This window comes from Chroicocephalus ridibundus, chromosome 2 (assembly GCF_963924245.1).
Source record: "Chroicocephalus ridibundus chromosome 2, bChrRid1.1, whole genome shotgun sequence".
NCBI lineage: Eukaryota > Metazoa > Chordata > Aves > Charadriiformes > Laridae > Chroicocephalus > Chroicocephalus ridibundus.
Window position 1 is genome coordinate 147,102,482 of NC_086285.1, and position 25,274 is coordinate 147,127,755.

The window sequence follows — 25,274 nt, forward strand, 5'->3', positions numbered from 1 at the left end:
TCTGCTATTTTGTGATCGCTGACAACTGTGGGAAGTTTTAGAGACCGGGTTCGTCTGTGCAGTGAGCCTCTGGTCGAGACTCGGTATGCAGAAATCAGGGTTTCGGAGGTAACCTTTCCTAGAGAAGTTTTTGAAAATTGCTTTTCCATCCTTTACCGTAGGAGAGGCTGGAAGCAGCCGCATCCAGGGAGCAGGGCTGCGGGAACACCAGTTGCCATAACAACAGGGACTGGTGCCGGCTTGGACCGCAGCTGCCGTCATCTGCTCCTTCATTTACCAGGTACACCTGAAGTTAAGAGCTTAACAGGAAGGCATAAGCAAGCATCAGGTTGTAAATGAAGAACTTGTTTTGTGCAGCAGATGGTTTCTCTTAAATCAGACTGCAGAGAAGTAATTAATTAAAAAATCTATTTTACATTAAGAGCCAAAGAGGGACCACTTTTGACTAGTGCTTAATATGGGTATATCAGTATCTCTCTGTGGTCTTATGCCCGTTTCCTACTGTTCATTTATTAATGGCTTGGTTCAAAATCTGGTATCTTTAACAAACAATTATAGCAGTGGTTCTGATGTGATATTTTCAGGAGATAACCTTATTACAGTTCAGAATTACAGTAAAAGTGAATAAATACAGCCTCTTCCTGGACTGTAGAAATATTACAGTAATCCCCTATTCCACCTTAGTCCAGACGTTAGTTATAATGATATGGTATTTGTTAAAGGGTCCCATTTTAATATTTTTTCTGGATTTTAGTTATATGATCTCTGCCATTTCAGTTGTCACTAGCCTCTGTATGACGAGCGGTAGTGAGGAAACCTTTCTAAATCACACAAAAAGAGGAGAAAAGAAAACAAATAGCATGTGGGATGTTTCACAGAGTTGGGAGAGAAAGCTTTCACATCTAATTTTTACCATCTAGCTTTCAGAAAGCAGCCACCGTATGTGTCTGCTCAACTTTGTACACCAGCTTTTTGTGCGTGAACGTTTATATGGATGGATAATAGACTTCTTCTCTATGTAAAGTGCCTCTGTAGGGTGTGTGTAGGTGCTTCCATCTGCACGAGAAGGAGATTGCAATTCAAAGCTCTCTGAAAATCACTCTCTTAAAAGCATGATTTGGTAGGACTGTTCTTCAAAGGTTTTCTTTACGCATGGCACCTCGTTTTGTGTCAGCCCTCTGCAACTCTTGGCAGACCGCATAAATAGCAAACCTTGCCGTCAGGACTGCAACTACAAACTCGGTACCAAACGTGGAAGTAAGCCAAAGCAATGGAGAAGCCCAGAGACTCCGCAGCTTCAGCAGAGTTAATCATTCCCATACGCTTTAGGGACTTCTAGTCGAACTTTTCACAGCGCGACTGCGGGAGAGGGGTGGGGAGTGTCGCAGGATAGAAGGGAAATAACACGGATGCACCACCCAGCTGTGTGCCTCCCTCAGAAATGGAAAAATAACAATTTTTGCCAGTAAAAAATGACATTTTTGCATCAGTCTATGAAACAGAGAGTGATAAAGAACCTTAGATAGCAATAGAGGAAAATAATAGAATTATGTGGTTCATCTCTGTAATAAATGACGGTTGTCAACCCACTGACCTGTAACTACTCAACATTCCCATTCTTCATTCAATTCATATACTTGGGGTTTGCTCAACATAGAACCCAGCGAAAGATTCCAGTATTGGCCTAAACTAGTATTTCCTCCACCACAAGACAGAATTTAAATTATCGGAAAAATCAGTCACCTGATAAATACAACTTTTTGTAATAACCATGTTTTTCAGCACAACCATTGCTGTCAGTTTTCCAATCCATACATTTTCATCTTTGCTGTCGTATGACAGTTTAGTATTGTTTGAATTTCACATAGGTTCAATGTCATTTAAGAACAAAATCTGAAATACAGACTGTAAGCAACAAAATATTTCAACATATTGTCCACGAGCTTTGGCATTTTCATTTTACACCCCCGAGTCATCCCACTCCTCCCCATCCCACCCCACAAACATAAACATCTCCTTATTTTTAAGCATGGAAAAAGTCCTACTGATATTGAGACCACCTACCTGTGCTTAAGCTTTTTGCTAAATTATGAGAGTAGGTTTGTTAACAAATGCAAATGTTGTTTGAGATAATGTGTAGGGGATGTAAGTAATTTGGATGGGACTGTTGCTGCCGTTTTGCACTGTGGCCATTCTGTATAATTATATGCTTTGTGGGCGTTGCATGTATTTTGTTCTGTTGATTCAGTAAAAAAATGGTACTGATGCTTATATGGCCCATCAGAACTCACCAGGCAACCTCCCTCCACCACCTCTAAAAGTATTTTTAAAGAAATACTTTATCAATAAATACCAACTGCCACATAAAGAGGAAGACTCCAAGCACGCAAAATTTTATTACATGTATCAGAGATAATTGATAGATGAGAAAATGTCTTCTACTTTGAGCCTTCAGCTTGCTGTTTTGTGAGAGGTATTAGACTCAATTGCTGGAAAAACTTCGATCTCGTTTAATGGCAGGTGGTTGATGACATTCAGGTACTGCACGAAGGTGTCCCGGGCAGGAGCAGCCGCCCCGTGACCCCGCGGCAGGAGGAGAGTCCCGCTGCCTGCTCCTTCCTCGGCAGCCTCTTAATTGCGCTTTCTGCCTCTAGGAGTCTCTCAAAGCGCTGAAAAAAAACTGTAAAAAATAAAATAAAATAAAATTTTAAATATACTGTGATAACTTTTCCACTAGGTCTTTTAGTCTCTGATTAATTCCCACTTAGCTAATGGCCAACAGTCTTGCTAAATCCCTCCTGCAGTCTAAAGCAGACCTACTAGGTTTGGTCGCCCACAGCTCGCCCCAGAATAGTCATTTACTCACGGATAAAATAAATTCACTAAAAATGCGATGTGCGTGAACACTTGAATTACACGAAAGGCTTTCCTAGCTGTCACAGTACCAGAAAGGAGAAAGGTTGTTGAGCATCAATAGAGGTAATTTGCAAGAGAGGTGATTGGGAACCTTCTCTCTGGATAATTTTCCAGTGGAAAAAAAAAATGAATCCTTCTTGCAGCATTGAAATCTTTCATGAGAAATTTTTTCTTAGTTACTGAGAGGCAAAGGGCTGTCATTAACGGTGTGAAGAGCTGTTGCCCTCTGCCTCTGCAGCGGGCGGTGGGGAGGAGGGATGGTGGGAGAAGGAGAGTGTCTGCAAGGGTTTGGGCAGGAAACCTGAGCAGGGGTTTTTGGCAATGACAGGTCCTGCCTGCAGGATGCTCGGAAGGAAATTGCTCTGCAAAATCCTCCTTCGTGTGGAAAAAACTCTCCTTCCCCCCCCCCCGCCCCTTATATCCTGATTCAGGATTTAAAATTCCTTTTTTTAAAAAGACTTTTTAAAAAAATTTTAAAATTTTAAAATTCTTTTTAAAAAAAGGATTTAAAAATTCCTTTTTTCTTTTCCTCAGGAATGAATTTGCATTTTCTGCCAACTTCTAATCCTGTATTTTCCACTTCAGGAACGTGTAGTTCAAACCTAACGCTTAAAAATGGAATTAGCTTTAAGCGAAGACTCTTGCCAATCTCAAAGTAGAGGTGTAATGTATTTCATGCAGGAGTATGTCATACAGACTGTAGTTTACCTTATTGCCCATTGATTAAAACTTCCCACGTTGAGCACATATTACAGTAATCCAGCATTTCAGTGACAGAAATCTGTCTTTTCTGTATCTGTAGTCAGGTATAAAAATATATTTCTTAATAGAAACAGAACTGATAGTCACACTTTTTTTTTTTCCCTATGTATTCCTGCAGTTTAAAAATGAAATAAATTTATTGCGGTTAAACAAATCTGAGATTCAAAGTTGGGTTTTATCCTAAATCAACACGCAGCAATACTTAAGACTTAGAAACTGAATAATCGAAGCCATGAGTCCATTGTAAGGCAGCGCTCTTTTCTAGATGATGCAGATAATATCTCAAAAGCTGGGTGATTGCGTGCATTTCCTGGCAGTGGCCTTGCAGGAAAAAAGTGTCTTGGTCCTTTACTGTATGTAAATAAATAATGCGTTCCTATCCCAATTTTATTATCTGATGAGCGCATGCATAATTACTTCCCTAGACTGTCACACTGCTTTTTCTCTTCTGTTTAGGAAAAAGACAGGTAAAAAGTAAAACAAACAGGTAAACGGGAGCAACGTTTTATGGATTAGCATGGGCAGCTGTTGGCTGCGAGGCTGGATTTTCCATTTTAAGGTTTTTCTGAATCCAGCAAAACCCTCCAGATTTTTTCTGCCTTGCTCTTTGCTTGACTGAGCCTGGCACTTCAAGCGGCTGATGAAAAAGAAGTAACGCTGAGCCTCTCATTCCTCCTGGACGATCACGGATTCAGGCTAACCTGTTCAGGTGATGCCAGCTACTGAAGAGCAAAATAATCAGCCAAGCTCTTTATTGATTGACTGATTTTTATTTTTCCCAGTTTCCTAGCAATGCATATGGTCAGGTTTCTGTTTGTGTACGTTTCATCGAGATATTGTCCTCTCCTTGTTTCCTCTCACATTGCAATTGTCACTCTTGTCAACCGCTAGTATTCCCCAGGTGGGCCATCAGGATTGTCACTTGCGTAAGGCCAGTGCCCAACTGCTTTCTGAGTGTTTAGCTCTGTGGAAAAGACGAAAAAAATGTCATGGATGTATCTAGTAGATTGTTAACTGACGACATTATGTTGTAACACAGCTACTGCCCTTATTTTAGGATGAACACTAAACGGGAGTGATAACTTTTCCACAGGCATGCAGATATATTTAAGCCAAAGTGGTTTATGATCACGGTCATATCGTGAGCCAGTTAAGTCATCAGTATCTTTTCATATATTCATTGACTGTAAGGCTGGAAACGTCACCTGGCCATACAGCCCACTAGTCTTTCCTGAATTAATCCCCATACGGAGCATACATTTGGGACATTCTGAGTTAGTTTACAGCTTTCCAGTGGCTGACATTTTTGCCTAAGCCTTTGTAAATCAGGCCAGTAGCTAATACACGTCCAATGTCTTGCCTGGAACTTCAGCTTCAATTTCTAGCTGCTGAACCCTGGTGAGCAAAACTGAAGAGTCATTTCAGCTCGTTTCATGTACGTATAGATGCCTTTCACAAGGACTTCTGTTTAGGCTGCCTAAATATTTTTGCTGCTCCTCAGTATGATTAATTGAAACAATGCTATCTACTCATCTTAAAATTCCATGCGTGATTAGCTACGTAATGAGAATGATAATAATACTTTCCATTTCTGTGTTGGAAATTAGTCTAAAACATAGCGAGTGATGTTTCATTACCACAGCCTGAAGGAGAAGGACAGAACCACATGAAGGAGGAGGAAAGACCATGTAAATGTCTACAAATCCAAGCCGCTGTTTGGAACCTGTCTTCAAAGAGGGTGGGTAGAGTTGTGGGAAGGGAGGGTGAGAGGACAGCAGTCAGCTGCTCGTTTTCCACCTCACACAGTGCTCTCCTATAGTGGGAACATCTTATCTTAAGGAAAGAGTCAGGCAGGAACCGAGCCAAAAGTGAGCGCCTTTGGAACACAGGCTGACCTGACTTACTTTGGACACCTATGATGTAAGGTATCGTGCACGGAGGGTATAATTTTTAAGGTGAATTTTTCATGGGCAGTACTGAAACCTAGCCTATACCTTTGGACATGGAGAAGCAGATCCCTGCGCTGCCTTGTCCTTCTGAAATGCAGCATTGTGAAAAGCGCTTCAGAGGTTTGCTATTTGTATGTTAGCTTTTCACTTGGGAGGAATGAGTGATCTGTTTCTGGCACATCATGTAGCACTGGTAAATTGCTTAATCCGTTCTGTCTTGCAATTTTCCTAGGCATAAAATGTACTCAGCCTTCAGCGTCTTCCAAAATGTTGCCAATTCTTACTCCGCAATATAGTGATAATTCAGCTCTTCTTTCCTGTTCCAGTTACTAAAATTTATCTCTTCCTCCATCAAACTCTGTTGTCTTTCTGTCGTTACGTCCTTCCCTACCACCCTCATCACAATTCTTTCCGTTGCCTATCTTCCCGTCATGGTCAGACCAATTTCCCCTTATTCTGCTTCTGGAGTCTATTTTCCGTGTAGTATCCTTTGTCTTGAGCTTTGACATGATCACACACATTGTTAAAGAGTGTTTCATTGTGCTGCTTCTATTTGGAATAAATACAAACTTTATATTCACCTTTAATTTCACGGATGTGGTTGCAACACTGTTGAGTTAGTTTACAAGACAGTTGTACCCTGATTCTGTATCATAATTTGAAATCAAAATATACCGATATGCAAAGATCTGCCTATACCAGGGAAAATAGGCCATGTGAGGAATATCAAGGTTTGCAGCTTTGATGCTGCTTTTTTTGTATTCTACTTGTTTGCTAGAATTCTTGAATACTTTCTAGTAGAAATCTTCATGTTATAGTAATAGATGTGATCAGACTTGCAGAGCTATTTACCATATGCTTATTTATGCATGTGCATGTTAAATTCCAGGTTTCGAATCTCGTAGAAATTGCTTTTATCTAACAAAGAGGAGACTCTCGTCTCTTTTCAAAACAGCGGTGGTAAAAGAAGTTTTGAAATACAGAATTCTACAGGACTCTTGTTTGTTTCATGCTTTGAAACGAAGTGGCAGGAAATAGGAAAATAACCAAATCTGCCCACCAAAGCTGTCACAAAATGTAGTGCTTGGTCTCACAATTTTGCCAGGAGTTAAAGTCATTTAAAAACATTAAATATATTCATCGTGAGCCAGTTCTTTGTACCGAATTTGACATTTAATACTATAATCTTACAAAAGAACATCATTCCATAAGGCTCCTGAACGTGACAAAACCATGGCCAGAACAGATCTAAGAGTCTGACTTGCCTTCTGCTATTACCTGTTATCTGAGCCTCGCTGTCTTGCATAAATACAGAATTTCCTCTTATTTATCAACTACTTCCCTTAGCACTCAAAGCAAAGCAGATGCCTTCTAAAGGGAGAATGGAGAGGCTGTTTGTGCTCCAGGGGGAGCTGAGCTCAAACAAGGCCCCCACGGAGGCAGGGAGGAAGGCACACAGCTCCCTCCTCTTCCCCGCCCATGGGACCCCCTGCACGGGGCATGGCTCAGCCCTGCCTGGGCAAAGGCAGCGCTGGAGGGACCTGCCGGGCGCGGAGGCCTTCATGTGAGGAGGACTTATCTCCTTTCCCTGCCTTGTCCCCAGCCCATTGCGGGGAGCATTTCTGTGGCATAGAATCACAGGATCACAGAATGGTTCGGGTTGGAAGGGACCTTAAAGATCATCTAGTCCCAACCCCCCTGCCGTGGGCAGGGACACCTCCCACCAGACCAGGCTGCTCAAAGCCCCATCCAGCCTGGCCTTGAACACTTCCAGGGATGGGGCATCCACAGCTTCTCTGGGCAACCTGGGCCAGTGCCTCACCACCGCATCTTTAAAGAGAAGCTCCGCAGAATTTTGATGGCCGATACAGAATGTGTAGAAGATGCAAATATATTTGTTTTGTTTTGCTTCACCATCTAAAATTCCTATTGCATTAGAGTTCAGCTAAATCATTCTGGATTCTCTGAATGTCTGGGCAGCAAATTTATTGCGTTATTGTATTTGCTGATTCAATAAATACAAAACGTTGGTTTCTGATGACATCTTCCTGCTGCAACAGGTCCTCCGTCTGCAGATCTTCTGGATCCTTCGTCCTGGCTTACAAACCCACTCTCTGCTATGTCTGAAAGTTTCTAAATTCTTCCTTGTTAGGAAAAATAAAAGCTATTGCCATTTTCCTGAGCATCTGGCCTCATCCCTGAGGCTTTTGGTTTGGAGGAAATGACTGAAGCTTGACTTTTGTCACAGTCTCCACCCCATTCATTTTTGATGGGATACACACTGTCTTTTATTTCTGCAGCAGAAGTACGTACCAGCACTCAGGCCTGCAGATATGTCATTTTCCCAAACATGAATCGTTTCAAATCAGGAAAACAGGTACAGGAAACAGGTATTTCAGTGCTCTCTGTACTTACCACTCTGTAGCTTTAACAGCAATAAACTCCGTGATAGTAACAAACGCATATTTCCGCCGAAAGCAACTGCATCTTGTGATAACGTTGTTCACGTGTCTTTACTGTGAGTTTTCTCAGAGGCCATTTCTACAGTGCAGTATCTCATTATGCAAGCATTTCCAAAACAGCATCTTGTGCATTATTAATAAGGTAACAGCCACGATAAATAAAAAAGGGCATTGCTGAACCTGAAAATTGAACCTTACTGGTTTGTTCGTAGGCAATTCCAAAGATATAAATTTAGCATATTAATCAACAGCCACTCACTTTAAACAAATACGGGCGTGTTATTCAATAGCAGAGCATGTAACAGCGCAGGATCCACAGTACTGGGTCAGATCTGTAGTACGTTTGGGTCAGAATTGACGATCTGGTTTTGCCACTATTTGTTGCTTTAAAATCAGGTAGGAGAATATTGTGGCAAGCACGTGTGGAATAATTTTCTCCAGAAGGTCTTTTTGGGTCCTTTTTGCTAAGATTCTATAGGCTAAGATTCAAAAGGATCCGGATCCTTTTTGGCTAAGATTCATTTCGCCTCTGTACTACGAGGCTTCGTACCCCTCCCGAATTTCAGGCCAGCATTATCTATTGCAGCATTGCCGAATTTTGTTAGTCACAGAACTTTCCAGCTCAGTTTTGGATCTTACGGAGATAACTGCTCTTTCGACAAGGTCTGTGCAAAGAGATGCAGGCAGACCTACCTTCATGCCACCTGTGGTTTGAGAAGTTTCCTGTAGTCCTGATCAATAAGGGCTACCCCTAAATGTCACCGTCTGGTCCCCTTTCTGCCATACTTCATCTTTAGCAAATACATGTTAGCTTTCTACTACATAGATAAGGTCTAGCAAAAAGCCTCGAGGAAGTCGTATCTTTATCTTCTGTCTGCCATGCACAAAAATGACCCCCTACTTCCCTTTTTTTCCTGTCTCTCTGTTCTAGCTGTTGATCCATGACACAATTTTGCTTTTTACTCCAGTTTTACTTTCACGATCTGAATAAATTTTGTCATTTCCCCCCTCTTGACGTCGTCTTCATTTCCATACTAAAATCTGGTTAGAAAGTGATAAATCTTAAAAGTAAAAATTTCCTCTCCTCTTTATGAGAGACTCCCATAAAGGATCATTTGAATTCTTAGGTGCAACCAGGCTGTATGAAGAACTATGGCAGTGTCTGTGGATCGGCTGTCCTCGGGTTTGGTATCACTACTGTTGTCATTTTCTAACAGAAGAAATCAGAAACACATGTCTCAAATCTCCATTCCATGTCTTACGTTTTCTTTGACTTCTCTGTGATGAACATCCTGTTTACTAAAAGGAGTCTTTTAAAACCTTTCTTAGACTGTTCCTTCCCCGTTTAAGTGGTTTTAAAGAGTTCTAAAATGTGATTTAGGCATGCTTTATTTTGAATGCGTATAAACTCTCAAGTCTGTAAGCAACTTTTTGGAGTACAATTTTAAATATATATCTCCTAAAATGCAAAATACCTGAGGTATTAAAAACTTATGTGCTTTAGTATTATTAATGAATTTTCTTAAAGTATCTACTGCTTACAGAAAATAAATGTTGCAGGGGCGGCTTTAGTATTATGTAATTCATTTTTGGTAATATGTAAGGGAATCCTATCTGTACATTATATCTTATTTCTTTTTTCACAGTCGTGGGGTGCTGCTGGCTGGGAATTTCTGAAAGGTCATTAAAATTTAAAAATTAGTAGGCTTGTAGACAAAAGAACACGTGCTAGCACAGCTTAAGAGGTCTTGCAGAACATGGTGGGAGATGGGACTCGGTGGCTCTTAGAGAAGTGAGGTGCAGCCTGCCAGGAAGGTCAGCCAAGGCAGACAGGGAGATGTCGGGAGAGAGGAGTTAGGGCATAAGCATGTTCCAGCCAGCAGAGAGAAAAGGGCATCACGGACAGACTTCTCTGAAGGCATTGATGAACTTGCATCAGATTTCCAAGAGGTATTTAGGAACCGAAGGACGCCTTTGAACAATGCTGTTTGCTGCCTACCGTTCTGTCTGTTTTCTTTACCAAATGGGTGTGTCCTAACTGTGATTAATACATGACTTAATAGTGCGAAACACAACAAATAGTGGTGATGATAACTATTGTGAATGAATAAATACAATTTTAGATAATTAAGGTAACAGAAGTATTGAAATGTTCCGAGTCTTCCTTCTAAAAGCTAATGTTGATGGTTGCTTGGACACACTGAATTTTTTATTACGTTTACAGCAGAGAGAGTGGGAGGTTATCCCAGAAAGACTGGAAAAACTTGGTGGCTAACTGGCAGTCTGAATATTCAACATTAGGATAAACTATTAATTATCAGTAGCAGCAGTTCTTGGAGAGTTAATATTATTTATACTGTTTATATGAGCTACTTAAAAATACCAGTGCCTTTATTTTTGTGTTAGTAGTGACAATTGTCACGTTCTATTCTCTTTGTCCTCATCTGGGAGTTTATATTACCTTTAATATGCCCGTTGTTCTTCACATAGGCTATATATTTCAAACAGATTTGTTCTGTCTTGCTGGTCTTCATACTTGTATTGAGATACCTCTGGTTTTAGGTAGCTTTCTGTTCATTACTTATTGATGTAATTGTGAAACTGTTCTTAAATGCCCTTTCTTTAAATTGTGGATCAGCTAAAACATACTCAGATATCCTACGGACCAATTTTTAGTTTTGATTTGTAAAATTCAATAAATATAGTTGCTTTTTGTCCATATCCAAATTTTCCAAAACTTCTGTATTTTGGGAATTTTGAACAGAAGGCAGTAATTTAATGCCAGCATTTTAATGGGGGGGAGGGGGGGAAGTAGGGCAAATTTGTTTTTTCAAAATCTCTTCAAATTCTGAATGTGAAAATACACAAGAGGAAAGATTATTTGAACTGCCATCATTTGGTCTAAATCATCAGATTTCTTAGTGAAAGAGATTTTAGAAATAAAGTTTCTTTGTATAGGTTATTTGTAATCAGTCAGTCGCATCACATCACACCTTACTCTGGGCCAGCAACTTCTTTAGAAGTCTTTGGGGCGCTTTTTCCTGTAGCACAAGTGGAATCTTTAGTGAATCCAGGCTAAATGGGTGAAACAACTATACGTCCCCTGACGCAGGGGTAGTTGGAAGCAATGTGAATATACCTCCAGCGGGTTTAGATAGCTCAGCAAGGCAGCTCGGTGAGAAGAACGAGCGTAGCTGGATGAGTGGGGCTGGATTTGGTTTGGTTTTACTGGGTCGCGCACCAACCTGCGCTGCTTTCTGCTCCTCGTTTCGGTTCCTGTGCTCCCTCCCAAGTCGTGCCAGTCCCACTGCTCGCCTCACTGGGCGATGAATAAAGTCTAGGGATTGGTTTCAATTCAAAATAATCCTTTTTTTTTTTTCCCTGGCGCTGCTGAAAAAAGCGTTTTGTCAAACTGCAGCCTGTTGGCCTGGTAAGAAAGGCGTGAGTTCGCTCGCCTGAGCAGCCTAGCAAGCCGGGGAAAAGGAAGATGACAGTAAGCATTGCCGTGGGAGAGCAAATTCTCTTAAGCACGTTTCATGCCGGAAAAATAGACTTGGATTTGTGAGCAATGGGGCTGCTGCTTGGGTATTCTCCCTGCATCCTTTGAGAGAGAACTCGTGGGTGTCCTTTATAAATAAACCTCGCTGCGTGCAATGAAATACCTGCTTCTTGTCCTCCATTCTTCCCCGAAACGGGAGCAGCCTGGCAGTCCCCCAAACCCTGACCAACCGTTCCCGAGGGAAAGGTCACCATCACGTTGGTGGGGGTTCAATAATCACCCAGAAACTCGGGGCTTGGGAATGGAGCCGTAAGAATATTCTAGGCTTGAGAGTTCATTTGAAAATAAAATACATGTATTTGACAGAGCATTGTGAGGGGATCTGCTGTTTTCCCTGGCCTCAGGAGGCCCACAGACTTTTGGCAGGGGTTGTCCTGGCAGAGAACATGAGAATGAAAACAACATTACTGAACCCGTTTGTTTAAATTTCTACTGAAGCTCTACAGTGAAAGAGCGAGGAGGTTATTTACCGAACCCACGCTGTGAGGATGATATAAATGTCTCGACAGCTAGCTTGGTTTAAGCGACGCTGAGGCAAGACCCCGACTATTGCCACCCTGCTAGCTTGCAAATTCCAGATGGTATAGAAGAAGAAAGTTAACTTCCATTTTTGTTTGCTGTGGCAGACCCTAAATAGCAAGGCAAAAATATTTGCTATTTTAAAAGCAACCATGTGTTCCTAGTTTTTTTTTAACATCAGCTCTGTTTTGCAATCAGCATTTTGTGTTATATAGCTAGTCTATAAAATAGGTGCCGCTTTATGAATTGCCAACAAATCTTGTGCTCTTACTTCCACTGCTCGGGCATTCTCACTGGCATTTCTGCTCAGCGCTCAGACATAAAGAGCATGTCACTGAAGCCTTTAAACTGTTGCCTGCTCTCTAAATCATCTATTTGCCAATGAAAAAGAATTCTAAAATAGTTTCTTAACTTCAGAATAGCAAAAATATTTCAGAATAAAATAAAAAAGCTTTTTGCACTGCTTTTTGCACTAGTATTGGGGACCATTAGGTCACCCATATAAAAATATAGTAGAGCGATAGTGGAAGGCTCAGGTGCTGATACCTGGTTCATTTCTGACAAGCATTGCAAAAAAAGTCTCACCCCTGCAATGCAGGATGCAACACGGATGATGGGGCTGCAAACTAAGAGAGGACAAAAAATGAACCAGAAATGCCATTTTCAGGGTAGAGATTTTCCATCAGCCTCCAGAAATAGACTAATGTAAGAAAAACCGTGCTGTGCGAGACCAAAAAGATGCAACACAATCTGATACATGAACAATTGTGCTTAATAACAAATTGGCTTTTCAGCTGACAGCTGAAACACCAGACAATTTAGAGGCCAGATGGCCAAAGGGACACATGGTGGAAAGTAATTTAGTAGGATGACTCCACAGAAGGAAAAACTTACCATTCGTATATGTTTGAAACCTCCAAGATTCAATTAATGGAATTAGTATGTAATGCCTCGAGCGTTTCGGCTGTCCAAAGCTGTGCTCAAGCTTGTTCTTGCAGCTCCACTGCAAGGTGAAGCAGTAGGCAACGGCGTGACTCCTGACTCACACGTGGCAAATTGCCTCTCCATCTCCCTTCCTGACAATTGATTTTGTCCATGATATCACTCTGTGCCACTTACTCTTCCACACCAAGCCATTTTTCTGCCTCTCATCTTGCACTGTGGAGTGGTGGGAAGAGAAAAGACCTAAACCACAAGTAGGTATGGACTTTCAGGAGATGCAGGAGGGGTTTACACTTGTCTTGTGGGAAGTTGCCTCTAGATTTCAATGGAAAATGACATTAGTTTTTATATCTATCAGTAAAGGCAGCTTCTGAAGACTGAAGTATTTTTTAGTTTTGGGGTTGGTTTTTTTTTAAAATAAACCGTAATTTAATATTTCCAAGTTCCAACTCAATTTTTTTCTATCAAAAAGGAGATATTTAGCACTATTCTGAGTGACCACTGTCTTAGGAAAACTCTAACACCATCTTCTGACTGCTTAGGGAAATGCAGTGACTAGTTCGTATTTAGACTTAAATCTTACACAGCTTTAGATATTTTCAGTATCAAGATTTTGAATATTTGGTTGAAGCGTTATTGATTTCAGTCATTGCCTTTGCCAGCTGCTCCTGATGTTGCTTTCTACTGATAAATCAGCTTTTCTTACAGATTTCTGGGAAAGAATTCAGGACTTTCTCTGCTTCCTTTTTAATGCCGTTAATACTGTGCTTGAATTCCCACCTGATTCATGGCAGAAGGTTTTGCTGACACAATGCACACTTCAAGTAGCAATGAATTGTCATTGGTTTTCTTCATATTTATTTTTCCCTTAGTATATGTGACTCCTTGCTCCTCCCTCCAGTTCTGATAGCTACATTGCCAGTTAGTAAATCTGGTGGGTTTTTTTCCTATTTGAACATAAAGCTCTTAATAAATAAAATGGAGAGCTCCAATAAGGCATTCCACTTCTCTTTGTATTTGGATTTCAGATCCAGCGTTGCAACCAGATGTTTAGTGCTCTGCACTCAGCATAAATAACAACTGATTTTTGTTAATCCAATAAGATGAGAAAATTCTTTTAGGCTGCCCACTATCATATTGTATAATGCCTGTCTTATCCACTCAGCTACAGCAGAAAACAAATTAATCATTTATTTGATTACCGATAGTCAAAACAGTATGAAATACATTTTTTCTGGATTTCTTTCCTCAACTTCTGATTAAAAAAATGCTCAAGGCCATAAATACAGCAACCTCTCCATCTGTATCGGTCTCATCTGTCATGCTCACATCTAACCCCTTCATTTACCAGAGCTGAAACAGATTTATGGGGAGCCCCTCTGGCTCCTCAGTTAAACCCTCGGTCACGCAAGCAGCTGCCTGTGTGGAGAAGCCAACGGAGATCTGCAGGTGACCAAAAGGCTACCGATACGCTGCAATCATCGACCAGTTTTCCACGTTTTCTGAGCCAGTGTTTTCACGGAGCAGTAAACTACAGGAGAACGGCCCAATAATGGGGAATGTGAGGATAAAGGTGACAAAAGGAGGTAGGCTGCTCCCACTGTCATACCGCACCTCACCTTCCATGACTCGCGCTATCACAAAGATGGTGAAATTGGGGGAAGCCAGAGGCACGGTTGTAAACTGCTCCTCAGTATTAATCGCACAATTTCACGTGTCCCTGCTAGGTATTCTGGAGGATGGAAAAGCAGTTCAGACAGGTGTAACTACAGCATCAGGCACAGCTGGAATGCCGAACACCGAGAAGAGGAACAATGGTGGTCCTCAGTGTGTGAACCCCATGGTCCATGGCACAGGAGTTAGGACGCAGAGACAGAACGGCTTCAGAGCAGCAGAGGTAAGAGTATAATTATGTACCCTGATGCTCAGCACTAGCTTCAACCAGGTCAAATTTATTTTTGTGACAACTGTCTTCCTCGCTGCAGTCAGGCTGTGTTTAATGCCTTGGGGTAAGACAAAATGGCTGCGCCACAGGCACAGCACGATTGAGGCTACCACCTCTGACAATGGCTCATGCCTGAATGGCCACAAAATTGATGTTTTATCTGGCAACTGGAGTAACACGCACACTTGTTAACAGCAAAAAACCCTACGCTTATTTTTGTTCAGCTCAGTCCAGCTGTGGCGTGTATTGTGCAAACTGTTTGGATTAATTATCTGAAAGGGAATGTGCTTTTCCTTAATTGCTGCTTTGCTTAAATTCCGTGCACTGCACAAACTCTGGTTCATGTAAGGCTGGATGCAAAGCCTGAAAAAGTCAATGTGAGTCTTTTCAGCAACTTCACTAGGCTTTGGATCAGATCCTCCTCCCTTCTCCCACTCACCGACTGTACACTTTGTCAAAGGATCACCCAGGGTAACAACAACGTATGGAAACCCAAGGGTTTGAGGCTAGACCAGAGCCCAGACGTCTCCTGTCCCGCCTCGCACAGGTTTCCACCCGCTGCCCTGTTTGTGTAGCAGCTGCTGCAGATCAAAGTCAGCCAAAGCCTGCGGCTGGGTTACTGCTTCCTTGGTTTCTCAGTTGGGAAGACCTCTCAGCACGGCGTGTGGTGGAGCTGCTACACACCCCCCATAAGAAACTGTCCCCTCTTGGGAATCACATCCTTGAGAAAGGCAAATTTAAACCCAGGGGGACTAAGCAAATGAAAAAAGGAATTGGAGCGATAGGATGAGGGGTAACCGTTTTAAACTGAAAGAGGGGAGATTTAGATTAGATATTGGGAAGAAATTCCTTACTGTGAGGGTGGTGAGGCACTGGCCCAGGTTGCCCAGGGAAGCTGTGGATGCCCCATCCCTGGAAGTGTTCAAGGCCAGGCTGGATGGGGCTTTGAGCAGCCTGGTCTGGTGGGAGGTGTCCCTGCCCATGTCAGGGGGTTGGAACGAGATGGTCTTTAAGGTCCCTTCAACTCTAACCTTTCTGTGATCCTGTGACTCACCTTGCATTTGCTAACAAACAACACACTGCTACGTGTCTGTTTATACCGTCACTGCTTTATCTTTTGTACTGCTGTAGCACAGAAGCATTCCCCAGTGACATGGATCCTGCTGTATCTTTCCATGAGATACCGCAGCTCCAGATGTATAGGGACGCATTCTACAGCAGCGTGACATCCAGAGCCAGGGGTTTGCTGTGAATGAAAAACATCAATGCCTGTCATAGCCAGTAGCCCGCAGAGAGAAATTAATTGGTCAGGTTGGATATGGTTGAATAGAACTAACATAATTATTAATCCAATTTGAAAAAGACTTGGCCACACTTGAGAATTATAGCGTATACCTGGCATATTGTTGGAGAAAATTGTTTGTCTGATTTTGTAAGCAATTGAGAAATTACTTCTGTATTTAGCCTTACTAGGAAGCGTGGGCAAATCCCCACAACATATTAATAAGGTGAGTGTTGACTGTAAGGGGACTACTCAGTGAAGTCTGGGTTCCTCACCTGGGGCCCATGGCTTTGAATGCATCTTCCCGCCTGCTTCTGGCTAAGATACGTTCAGTGACATGTATCTGTGCTGTTGCAGCCCAGTGCAAAGAAAATGTCTGATGATAAGCAGGGCATTTACGTTATTCTGTGCATCTAATGCAGGTGTCTGAGAAATTAAGGTAACTTGTTTAGACTTCTTATAGTCAAAAAAGAAATATGTTTTCCTACAGTGAAAGTGTAGTATCTAAGTCAGGCTCCAGCTCTGGTTTGCCGTTCCGAATCTCTGTTTCTCCACTGACTGTTTAGGGAAGCGTAAGATGAGCAGGTTTCCAATTTGGACACCTAAACTTTAGGTGCCTAGAGCTGAGAATGTGACTCTTCCTTCTCCCCTCCCCTCTCCCCTCAGAATGTGCCCATTTTATTAATCTGAATATTCACATTGACTACACTTTTTTATCTCCACATGCTGTAGAATACAAGGCGATGCAGCACACAGTGCTCTCAGGAGACTTGGGTTCTGCCATCGACCTGTGGGATAGCAGGGGGTAAATTGCTTTACCTCTCTGTTTCTCATTTTCTCAGGCATCGAGCTCTAAAGCATCCTACTGCCTTACCCCTGCCAGCGGTTACGTGACAGGGTACAATTTGTGGTGTCGAAAGGGAAAGGTTGGACATGGGCCGCGTCTGGGAAATTTTAGTGTCCTCTCATGAAGGTCATGTCAAAACAACTTGAAAGTAAAATATGCTGCTGATGAAAGGTGTCCTAATGCCAGTGCAGGCAACAGAATGGTCAAGCACCCCAAAAGCAAAGGTAGCATCAGATTTATGTCACTGACTGGCAATAACCTGGTTTGATTTTCATGATACGTGTAGTCTTTGGAGAGTCCTTGTGTGAACAGGAGCACAGAGGGGGTAGATACCAAAGGAGCAGGTGTATTCAGGCTGCGGAAATCTGCAGTAATACACACCGGCAAATAAACATCAGCTTTTGCTCTCAAATCGATACGTACCTTCCATTCACATCAGTGGAAGTTTACCAGACATTATTGCATCTGGCATCATTACCATGTAAATGAGGCCTAATTTACCTGGCATTCTTTACACTTACCAAGTGTCTCATGAAACGATGGAAGTGCAGTAATCAAACCCACCTAACTCAGCTCTGTGTCTCTGAGTGTCCTTTGCTAGACCGAGGCAGTTTGCTGCGCAGTATAGCGCGTTGCTTATGGCAACAAGCAGACAGGCTAGGCGAAGGGGAAGGATAAATTTAAAGCAGGGATGCACTGGCATGCCTCAGGCAGACTGACTTTTTTGAATATTTGGAAATAATCTGATGAAGCTCTGAAAGGTATATATTGTATTTGGGTGTTATATGCAGGCAGAACTAAGTGTTCTTTTGAAACTGTATTTTCACTTAAGAAATATAAAATAAAGTAGAGAAAATTCTGTCTTGGGCTAGTCACACTCAACTCCCAGTGACATCAAAAGGAACATCTAATTTCCACTTCTGGACTGAAACCAGATTTATTTGCTCCTCTTTTAGAGTACACACGTGCAGAGATGCTAATGGTAACCAAGAGGGTTGATGCTAAGCCTACTGGTATCCACAGCCTTTATAGCAGTTATAAAAGCTTGTGTCCATGCTGAATGAGAAAGTTCCTCCACATCACAGTGCTGCGTGAAGAATGTTGGAGTCTTTCTGTTTATTCAGAACTGTTTTTATATATTCGGAGGTAACTGTAAATGACTCTTTGTGCTGTCAGTGTGGAACTCACTGTACTGTGTAAAACTTTGACAGAGTAAATGGGACGCACAGAAGATGTCCACAAAAGAAGTCACCATTAATGTTACAAAAAGCATCAGACAAAGCGACAGAAGGAAAACAAAGACTTGTGTCAATTAACAAAGCAAAGTGCAAGTGAGGATGGACCTGACAATGCTTCGCTGCACTTTAAATGTCATCAGTTGCTGAATATATGAGGATCTCCAGATGTTCCATGTTGAATACAGCAGGCAGCTGCTGCTGAGTGCCTTCAGAAACACGTCTTGTAGAAACCAGCTGCAGACACTGTAGGATGTTCAGATGTCATTTGTCTAAAGCAGTGGCACTGTGCAGACATACGCCAAAATTCATGCCATTTGAGTTTTACTAAGTCCTATGTTATCTCCTTGTGCGTGTCCCGTTCTGCATTGCTATTAGGATGAGGCTGGATGATGAGAGATACAGTTCATCGCAAATTAAAACAGGAAATGAACAAATGAATCTGCATTTTTAGTCGCAAGGGGTTTCGAGTGTGTACATTCAAACCCATAGAGTTCATTTAAAGAGCTCGCTTTCATAAAATTCAAATCCAGAGGTCTCAGAAAGAGACACATAGGTGGCTTCCACTAAATCTCTTTTAAACTGTATATATTGGTTATACGTAGTTAAGTCATATAGTAACCTTTTTACATATTAGTCTTTTAATTACTTAGGTTTTTGGTTTGGGTTTTTTGGGTTTTTTTTCTGTATTGGCAAAATTTACGTCTTAAAAACAGTCACTTTCATATTGATCAGCCTTACTTGAAGTTCCTATTCTTAGATGGCAGGTAGGGTTCTGGATACTTAGTTAATTTTATACATGCCTCTTTTATTATGTTTAGGCCCAGACTGACTTGGAAAAAAGTGATCATTAACATTGCATGAAAATAACCATAATTCTTAAAACCGTATTCCAATGACAGCTCCAAAGATTAACTTTATTTGATCAGATATAGTTGATTTGCTGTGCAGAACTTATATAATTGCATTGTAAGCATCCTATATCATAGTACTCCATGTCTATTATAAATATACAGCTAAAAGGAATGTAAATGTTCAGTGTAGTAAAGGCCAGGAATTAGTTCAACATATTATTTCTTAATATAGAAGTAATAATATATAGTCTCTGTGAGTTTGTATGTTTATGAAGATAAAAGAGGTAAATTTATTTGCCTCCTCCACCAGACATATATAAGTATCCTTAGAGGGCCATTTAAGATAACTATTCAAAAGTTGTTCAGACCAAACAGATGGCATTGGGAAGAAAATCCATGTAAGAACTGCAAGAAGTCCTTTTTACACATAGGCAAATAAGTATAAATAGAATTGTGGGACAAAATCCTAATTTATTCTGTATTAGGATCATTTTAATAACTTGCTGCTAGGTGTGTGAGTATTTAATACTTTCCTTGGAGTACAAGTCTATGCAATAGGGAATTGTTTATTAATTATTCCAACACACAGGCAAACTGAAATCCAGAGCCAGTGCGAGATTTTTCCGTACAATAGCATATTTATAACAAATATTTCTTTTTAGATGTCCTAAAAATGGACAAAGAACTTGTGCTAAGCTTTCTGCAGGTCCGTGTGTTATCTGGTAAGTGATCTTGTGCTGCACATTTACGTAGAAGAATTAAAAAACATTGGAAATAACGTTGTGCGGGTAAGACAACAGCAGTCTGCGTATGCCCTTCCAACTTGTGGCTCTCCGCCAACTTGCAGGCAACGTTATAGCACAGGAAGGGCCTTGACTCACTCGAACAATAAACAGTGGCTGTAGCAGCTCAGCCATATTAATTTAGGAACGGATAGCCATTGTTGGTGGATGTCTACTGACCTAATTGAAAGCACGTGTTCAGGATTCTGCATTATTTGCATAGAGCAGAAGACGAACCATTTCAGGTCTGTGCCAGACTTGTAACCCCTTTCTGTTTCAAAGGATTTACTGGCAGAGAGGGTGCAGTGTAAAAACATGATTCAGGAAAGTTACAGAAAGCGATGAACGATGCTGATGTGTGAAAAGGTAGAGGGGATTTTGAAGGAAGGGAAAAGGGAAGGTTCGTTGTGTAAGAAGCTGTTCCACAGGTAGTTGCCTTGTGTGGATACCATGTTAGGGTGAGCAGATGCAAAAACAAAGGAGTCCTGGCAGTGAGATTATTTACTAGCTAAGAAATTATTTCGTAATGATGTGCTGACCAGATGCATCCGACGGCTCGGGTCACACAACAGAAGCAAGCCTGCAGTGCTGCACAGCGCATCGGTACGAGGAACAGCCCTCGCTGCATGTCAGCAGGGAGGCAGGGTTTGAGTCTCATATTCAGAGCGTGAGATGTGACCGCTTGGTTAGCAGGAGATGGCCTTGGTACATAATTATCTGGGCAATACCACAGACCTCGCTTCTGTTGACCCCATCCTCCCTGAGGGTGGCAGCCGTGGAGTGGCGGAGGCTGACTGCTCTGGGTGACCCTTCTGTCTGCTCGTGGTAACTTTCCTGAGCCACTTCAAGATCCCATAAACGTGCTTATACCCTGAAACTTAACTTCAGGGCATTCAAAGACTGAATCCAACTTCTGTGGTACAAACCATGCCTAGTTACAAGCAATTTTATAAACTCTTCTCGTGTAACACGCTACAGTTCTTATTCAGTAGGTGGTAACTGAAATGAAATTATATTATGTTTTAGGTGGCTTCTTAGTTCTCGATGCATAAGCTTCCAGTGACCTTAATAAAACTAAGAGCACATTGTGGAGATGTGAATACTGCCTCTGTACATCGATAGCGTTATTTTTATGCTTTCTTTACTTTATTTCTACTAAAGACGACCACCAGTAGAAACAACCAATTTGTTTAGAAAATAATATACCACTCTGTATAATTAAGGGTGACACAATCTAGTCTATACTGCTAAAGACAATTTAAAGTCCTAAAAATAGATTGCTGTGCTGGTTTTAGTGAAAGAAGCAAGCTCAAAGAATCATCTGGACATCTTCACTCCAGGTGGCCTTCATAGGAGCGAAGGGTCATATTCACAGGGTCTGTTCTTTGAGTAGCATCTTTCAAATATAAACAGCTCAAATACAGAAAATAAAATAACCATGTTAGAAGGCACAGACTTTTAGATAAAGGACCTGTGTACATCCCTGTCTTCTTATATGACAGGATTTTTGAAATGTAATTTTCTCCCAAAAGAGATTATTAATTTGTTCGATGTCCCTCGGTTGCACCCGAGGATTTCTACAGCTCCGCTGAAACAACACGCTTTCTGCTGGAAGGATTTGGCAACATCTGGTGAGTTTCTATGATTTACACAAGTTCAGGTTTTAAACAGAAACAAACTTACTTTGTCATGTTTCCATAATTCCAATACAATGTATAGCTTGGATTTTCCTCTGATGTGTATATACATGTAAAATACATTTTCTTCCACTGAAATGTATTCAGTCAAAAGAAAGTGGACATCGGATAAAGGAGAGAATTTACAGTTGCCAGTAAACATCATTAGGCAAATTCATCTTCTCAAAGACTGAGTGCAGTTTTATCTTTCAGTATTCCTTCATGTTGTCCCTTTTGCTTCCTTAATGTATTTCATCATTTCACCATTACCGTAGGACATGGACTGGAAGACATGCAATTTTACTGTGTGACAGAAAGGATCTTGTACTGAAAAAATAGGAAAGTATAATTATTGTGTAAGCAATATGTGAGTACTGGGTTAAACGTGCATTCTTGTTAGCTAAATGACTGAGACCGCATACCAAACCGAAAACCGATATTTTTGATCTTCCTAGTATGTTCTTATATATTCATGTGTGCATGTCTCTGCCTGTGTACACTGGAATGTCTTTAGTGTGTACTTCTGTTCTGCAGTTCAGCCATGGTTTTTTGCGAACCTTTTACTTGTGTTTTAATTCTGACACCCAAGTGTAAAAAGTTTTAACTTTTGAACTGAAATCTGTTTCACATGCCTTATGAAAAGAATGAGCTATATAATTTGTGCACAGAAATGGTGTTTGAAAAAGCAGGCTTTGTTTTATTTGGAAATAATGAATAATCTATCTAAATACAAACGAGACTAACGGGACCATTTTTGTAGTCTCATTTTATCTGCAAATTACTGAAGATTGACCTAGAACTTGAAAATTAAAATAAAGAAAATTTTTAAAGTGTCTGTTTATTACTCCATGCATTTTACATTCCTGTGTTTGTGGTCGATTTATCTTTGAGAGCTAAGACCAAAGACTGTGAAGGTATAATGAATGATTCCCTCTCTTTATGGAATCAGAATATTTCTGTCATCAGGCTGTGGCTTATGGGCTGTGTGGTCGTATCAGAGAAGCTAAAATACATACATTCCCCATAAGAAATTGCTGCATTTGTCAAAGAGGGCTTATGAACTCAAAATGAGAGGAATCGTAGCTCTGTAATTATAAATGGGAGAGTTTGTGGTTGCTGTCATGGCTAAAATGGAAGACATTGGGAATCTGAGACATTTTCTCTAGTAAGATGTCGTATTATTGAGGGGAAAGAGGAGACCAAGAACTGGGAGTTACAGAGCCACCTCAGAGTTGCCTCTCTAAATAGGAAATTTGGTACACGCTGAGGTCATCTTTCCCCATTACGCAGCCTTGGGAAGGTCCTTGCTGAACCACTCAACTATTTCTGGCACCTCACTTTAAGAAAGCCGGGAAGAGACCAGCAAAAGCAATTGGTGGCTTCAGAGGCACAGTCCCCTGTGAGAGCCCGGGGAAGCCCACCTGCTCCGTGTGAGAGCACTGATGGAAGCATGCTTGTGGTCTTCCTTTACATTGGCTGGGAAGAAGACAAGAAGAAATGGACTTCTGGTGGTGGAGTCTCTGTCTCTGGAGACATTCAAAACCCTCCTGGACGCGTTCCTGTGCAACCTGCTCTAGGTGACCCTGCTTTGGCAGGGGGTTGGCATAGATGATCTCCAGAGGTCCCTTCCAATCCCTACCATTCTGTGATTCTGTGATTCTGTGACTTAAGGGGAAATTGGAAATATTAACGCTAGAAAATAAAAAAACTGAGTAAGTGCTTGACATATTGTCTAGGAAAGTTTCTTAAGATCAGTAGACTATCTGTTGTACGGTGTAGGGACAACTGATTCGATTCTTCACTTCATGTGTTGTTTTGTCACAACCCACAGAAACCCCAGTTCCACTCAATTTCCTAGAATCTCTTTTTCTCCCAGGAGGTCTTCCCTGAGGTAACCCATGAATAAAAAAGGGATTTGCCATACAGTATTAGTCTTGTACTACTCAGGGCTCATCCAAATGTAATGACTGTGGGGAAAAGGGATGACATGCTCTCATCAGGCATGGCATGCAGAGGGAATGAAAGTCCCACTTCTCCTTGGGTGGTAATGATAGCTATTTGCCCATCTCCCTCTCTTGTGGTTTTTACCAGTTGCACCCAGAAGATTATTTACTGAGATTACTGTGTAAGAACATGGGATGAGACAGTCCTTGTCCCACGGGACACGGAGTGTTCTCTGAGACAAGACATGGGAACTGAGTATGATCAACAGCGGAAAAAAAAAGCTGGCTAAGGAGAAGGGTGTCTGTATGTTAGCCATGTAGGAGTGTTCTGCAGGTGAGGAAAGTTTTGAAATTTTGGAGAAAATAAGTATGGCATGGCAATAGATAAAGAAAGTGCGTATAGAAACATGCAAAGAAGACATTTACTTCTGAATCATGGGAAGCTGTTCAGTGCTCAGGTAGCATCCAGAGGAATGGCTACAGGACATGCTATATTCATCAGAAAGGCATTATCAAAAATGCTACTGTCAAAAACCAAGGGGGACAATGTATAGAGTCAGTCCCAGTTCAGGCTTCAGGATATAGCTATATCCTCTTCTTCCTGCAGAGAGCATTAGGCATTTCTGATATGTTTGATATAGCCATATCCCCTTCTTCTTGCACAAGATATTGCCAATGATTGCTGATGCGTTTGAGACCCTCCTGTAATGTGGTAAAATGGGTGTGCAATGAGTGACTGCTACAAAGGTAGCCAAAGGTGGGAGGAGGATTAAAAAGTACCACAAGAGACAGCAAGAAATGGATCCTGCCTGGAGGCCTCGCCGCTACTCACAGCAGGGACAAAAAGCTCTTTTTTGTACATACTCCAGTGACATACCAATAGAGACAAGACTTTAGTGAGGGCTGTGCATGTGGGTCCCCATTAATGGCAATATATCCATGGTATTTAGAGTTTTCTGTGACACCGGGGAAAAAACAAAATCAATGAAATAATGGCAAATTCTAGTCAGTACCTGTGCAAAGATTAAAAAAAAAAATACCAAGTAGCGTGCAAAAAACAGCAGCCAAGTACAATGCTGCAGAAAGCAGCACAAAGCTGCTGCTAGAGAAATCGCATGGCCCACACTAGCAGCAAAGCTGTTCACTGCCTGTTGAAAAGATCCGTGGTCTCCAGGACTCCAGCAGCAATGGATTAGCAGCTGGCAGCCTGGTTCACATCCAGCAGGAAAATCAGCGAAGGGGGGAGAGTAAAGGGGACATGGCTTATTCTCCCTGTTCAGTCAGCGCAGTTGTAAATGTATGAGGCAACTAGAATGCATAGCTAATAAAATACCCTGCTGTGTTGTTCAACCTGTGCCATACAAATAAACTCATATCATTTACACATAGCAATTTTTTTTTTTTCAAAATTACGCAGAATTTTAAAGATATTTTTCCTTAGTGCCAGAAAAGGTTACTCTTGCTGAAATATCATCCCCATCCTCATTGCCTGTGCCTCGGGTGTTGTTTGACAAGTAGTTTGTTCCCTTTGATTCCTGGCCAAGATGCTGACACAGCAACTGGTTTGTTTCCTGTGGAAAAGGAAGCAGAATATCAAAGGA

The 25,274-nt window shown here is 41.5% G+C and overlaps 1 protein-coding gene across 3 annotated transcripts in view; it reads left to right on the forward strand.

Annotated features, from left to right (window-relative positions):
* Nucleotides 1–25,274, forward strand: part of BAALC (BAALC binder of MAP3K1 and KLF4) — a 40,314-nt gene that overhangs the window by 4,750 nt on the left and 10,290 nt on the right. The window contains exons 2-4 of one of the 3 annotated variants that reach the window (XM_063327319.1): nt 162–280; nt 14,837–15,006; nt 18,140–18,386. In XM_063327319.1, the coding sequence (XP_063183389.1) occupies nt 162–280; nt 14,837–15,006; nt 18,140–18,163 (313 nt within the window). In that variant the 3' untranslated portion in view covers nt 18,164–18,386. The other 2 variants (XM_063327317.1, XM_063327318.1) reach the window with 2 other exon arrangements.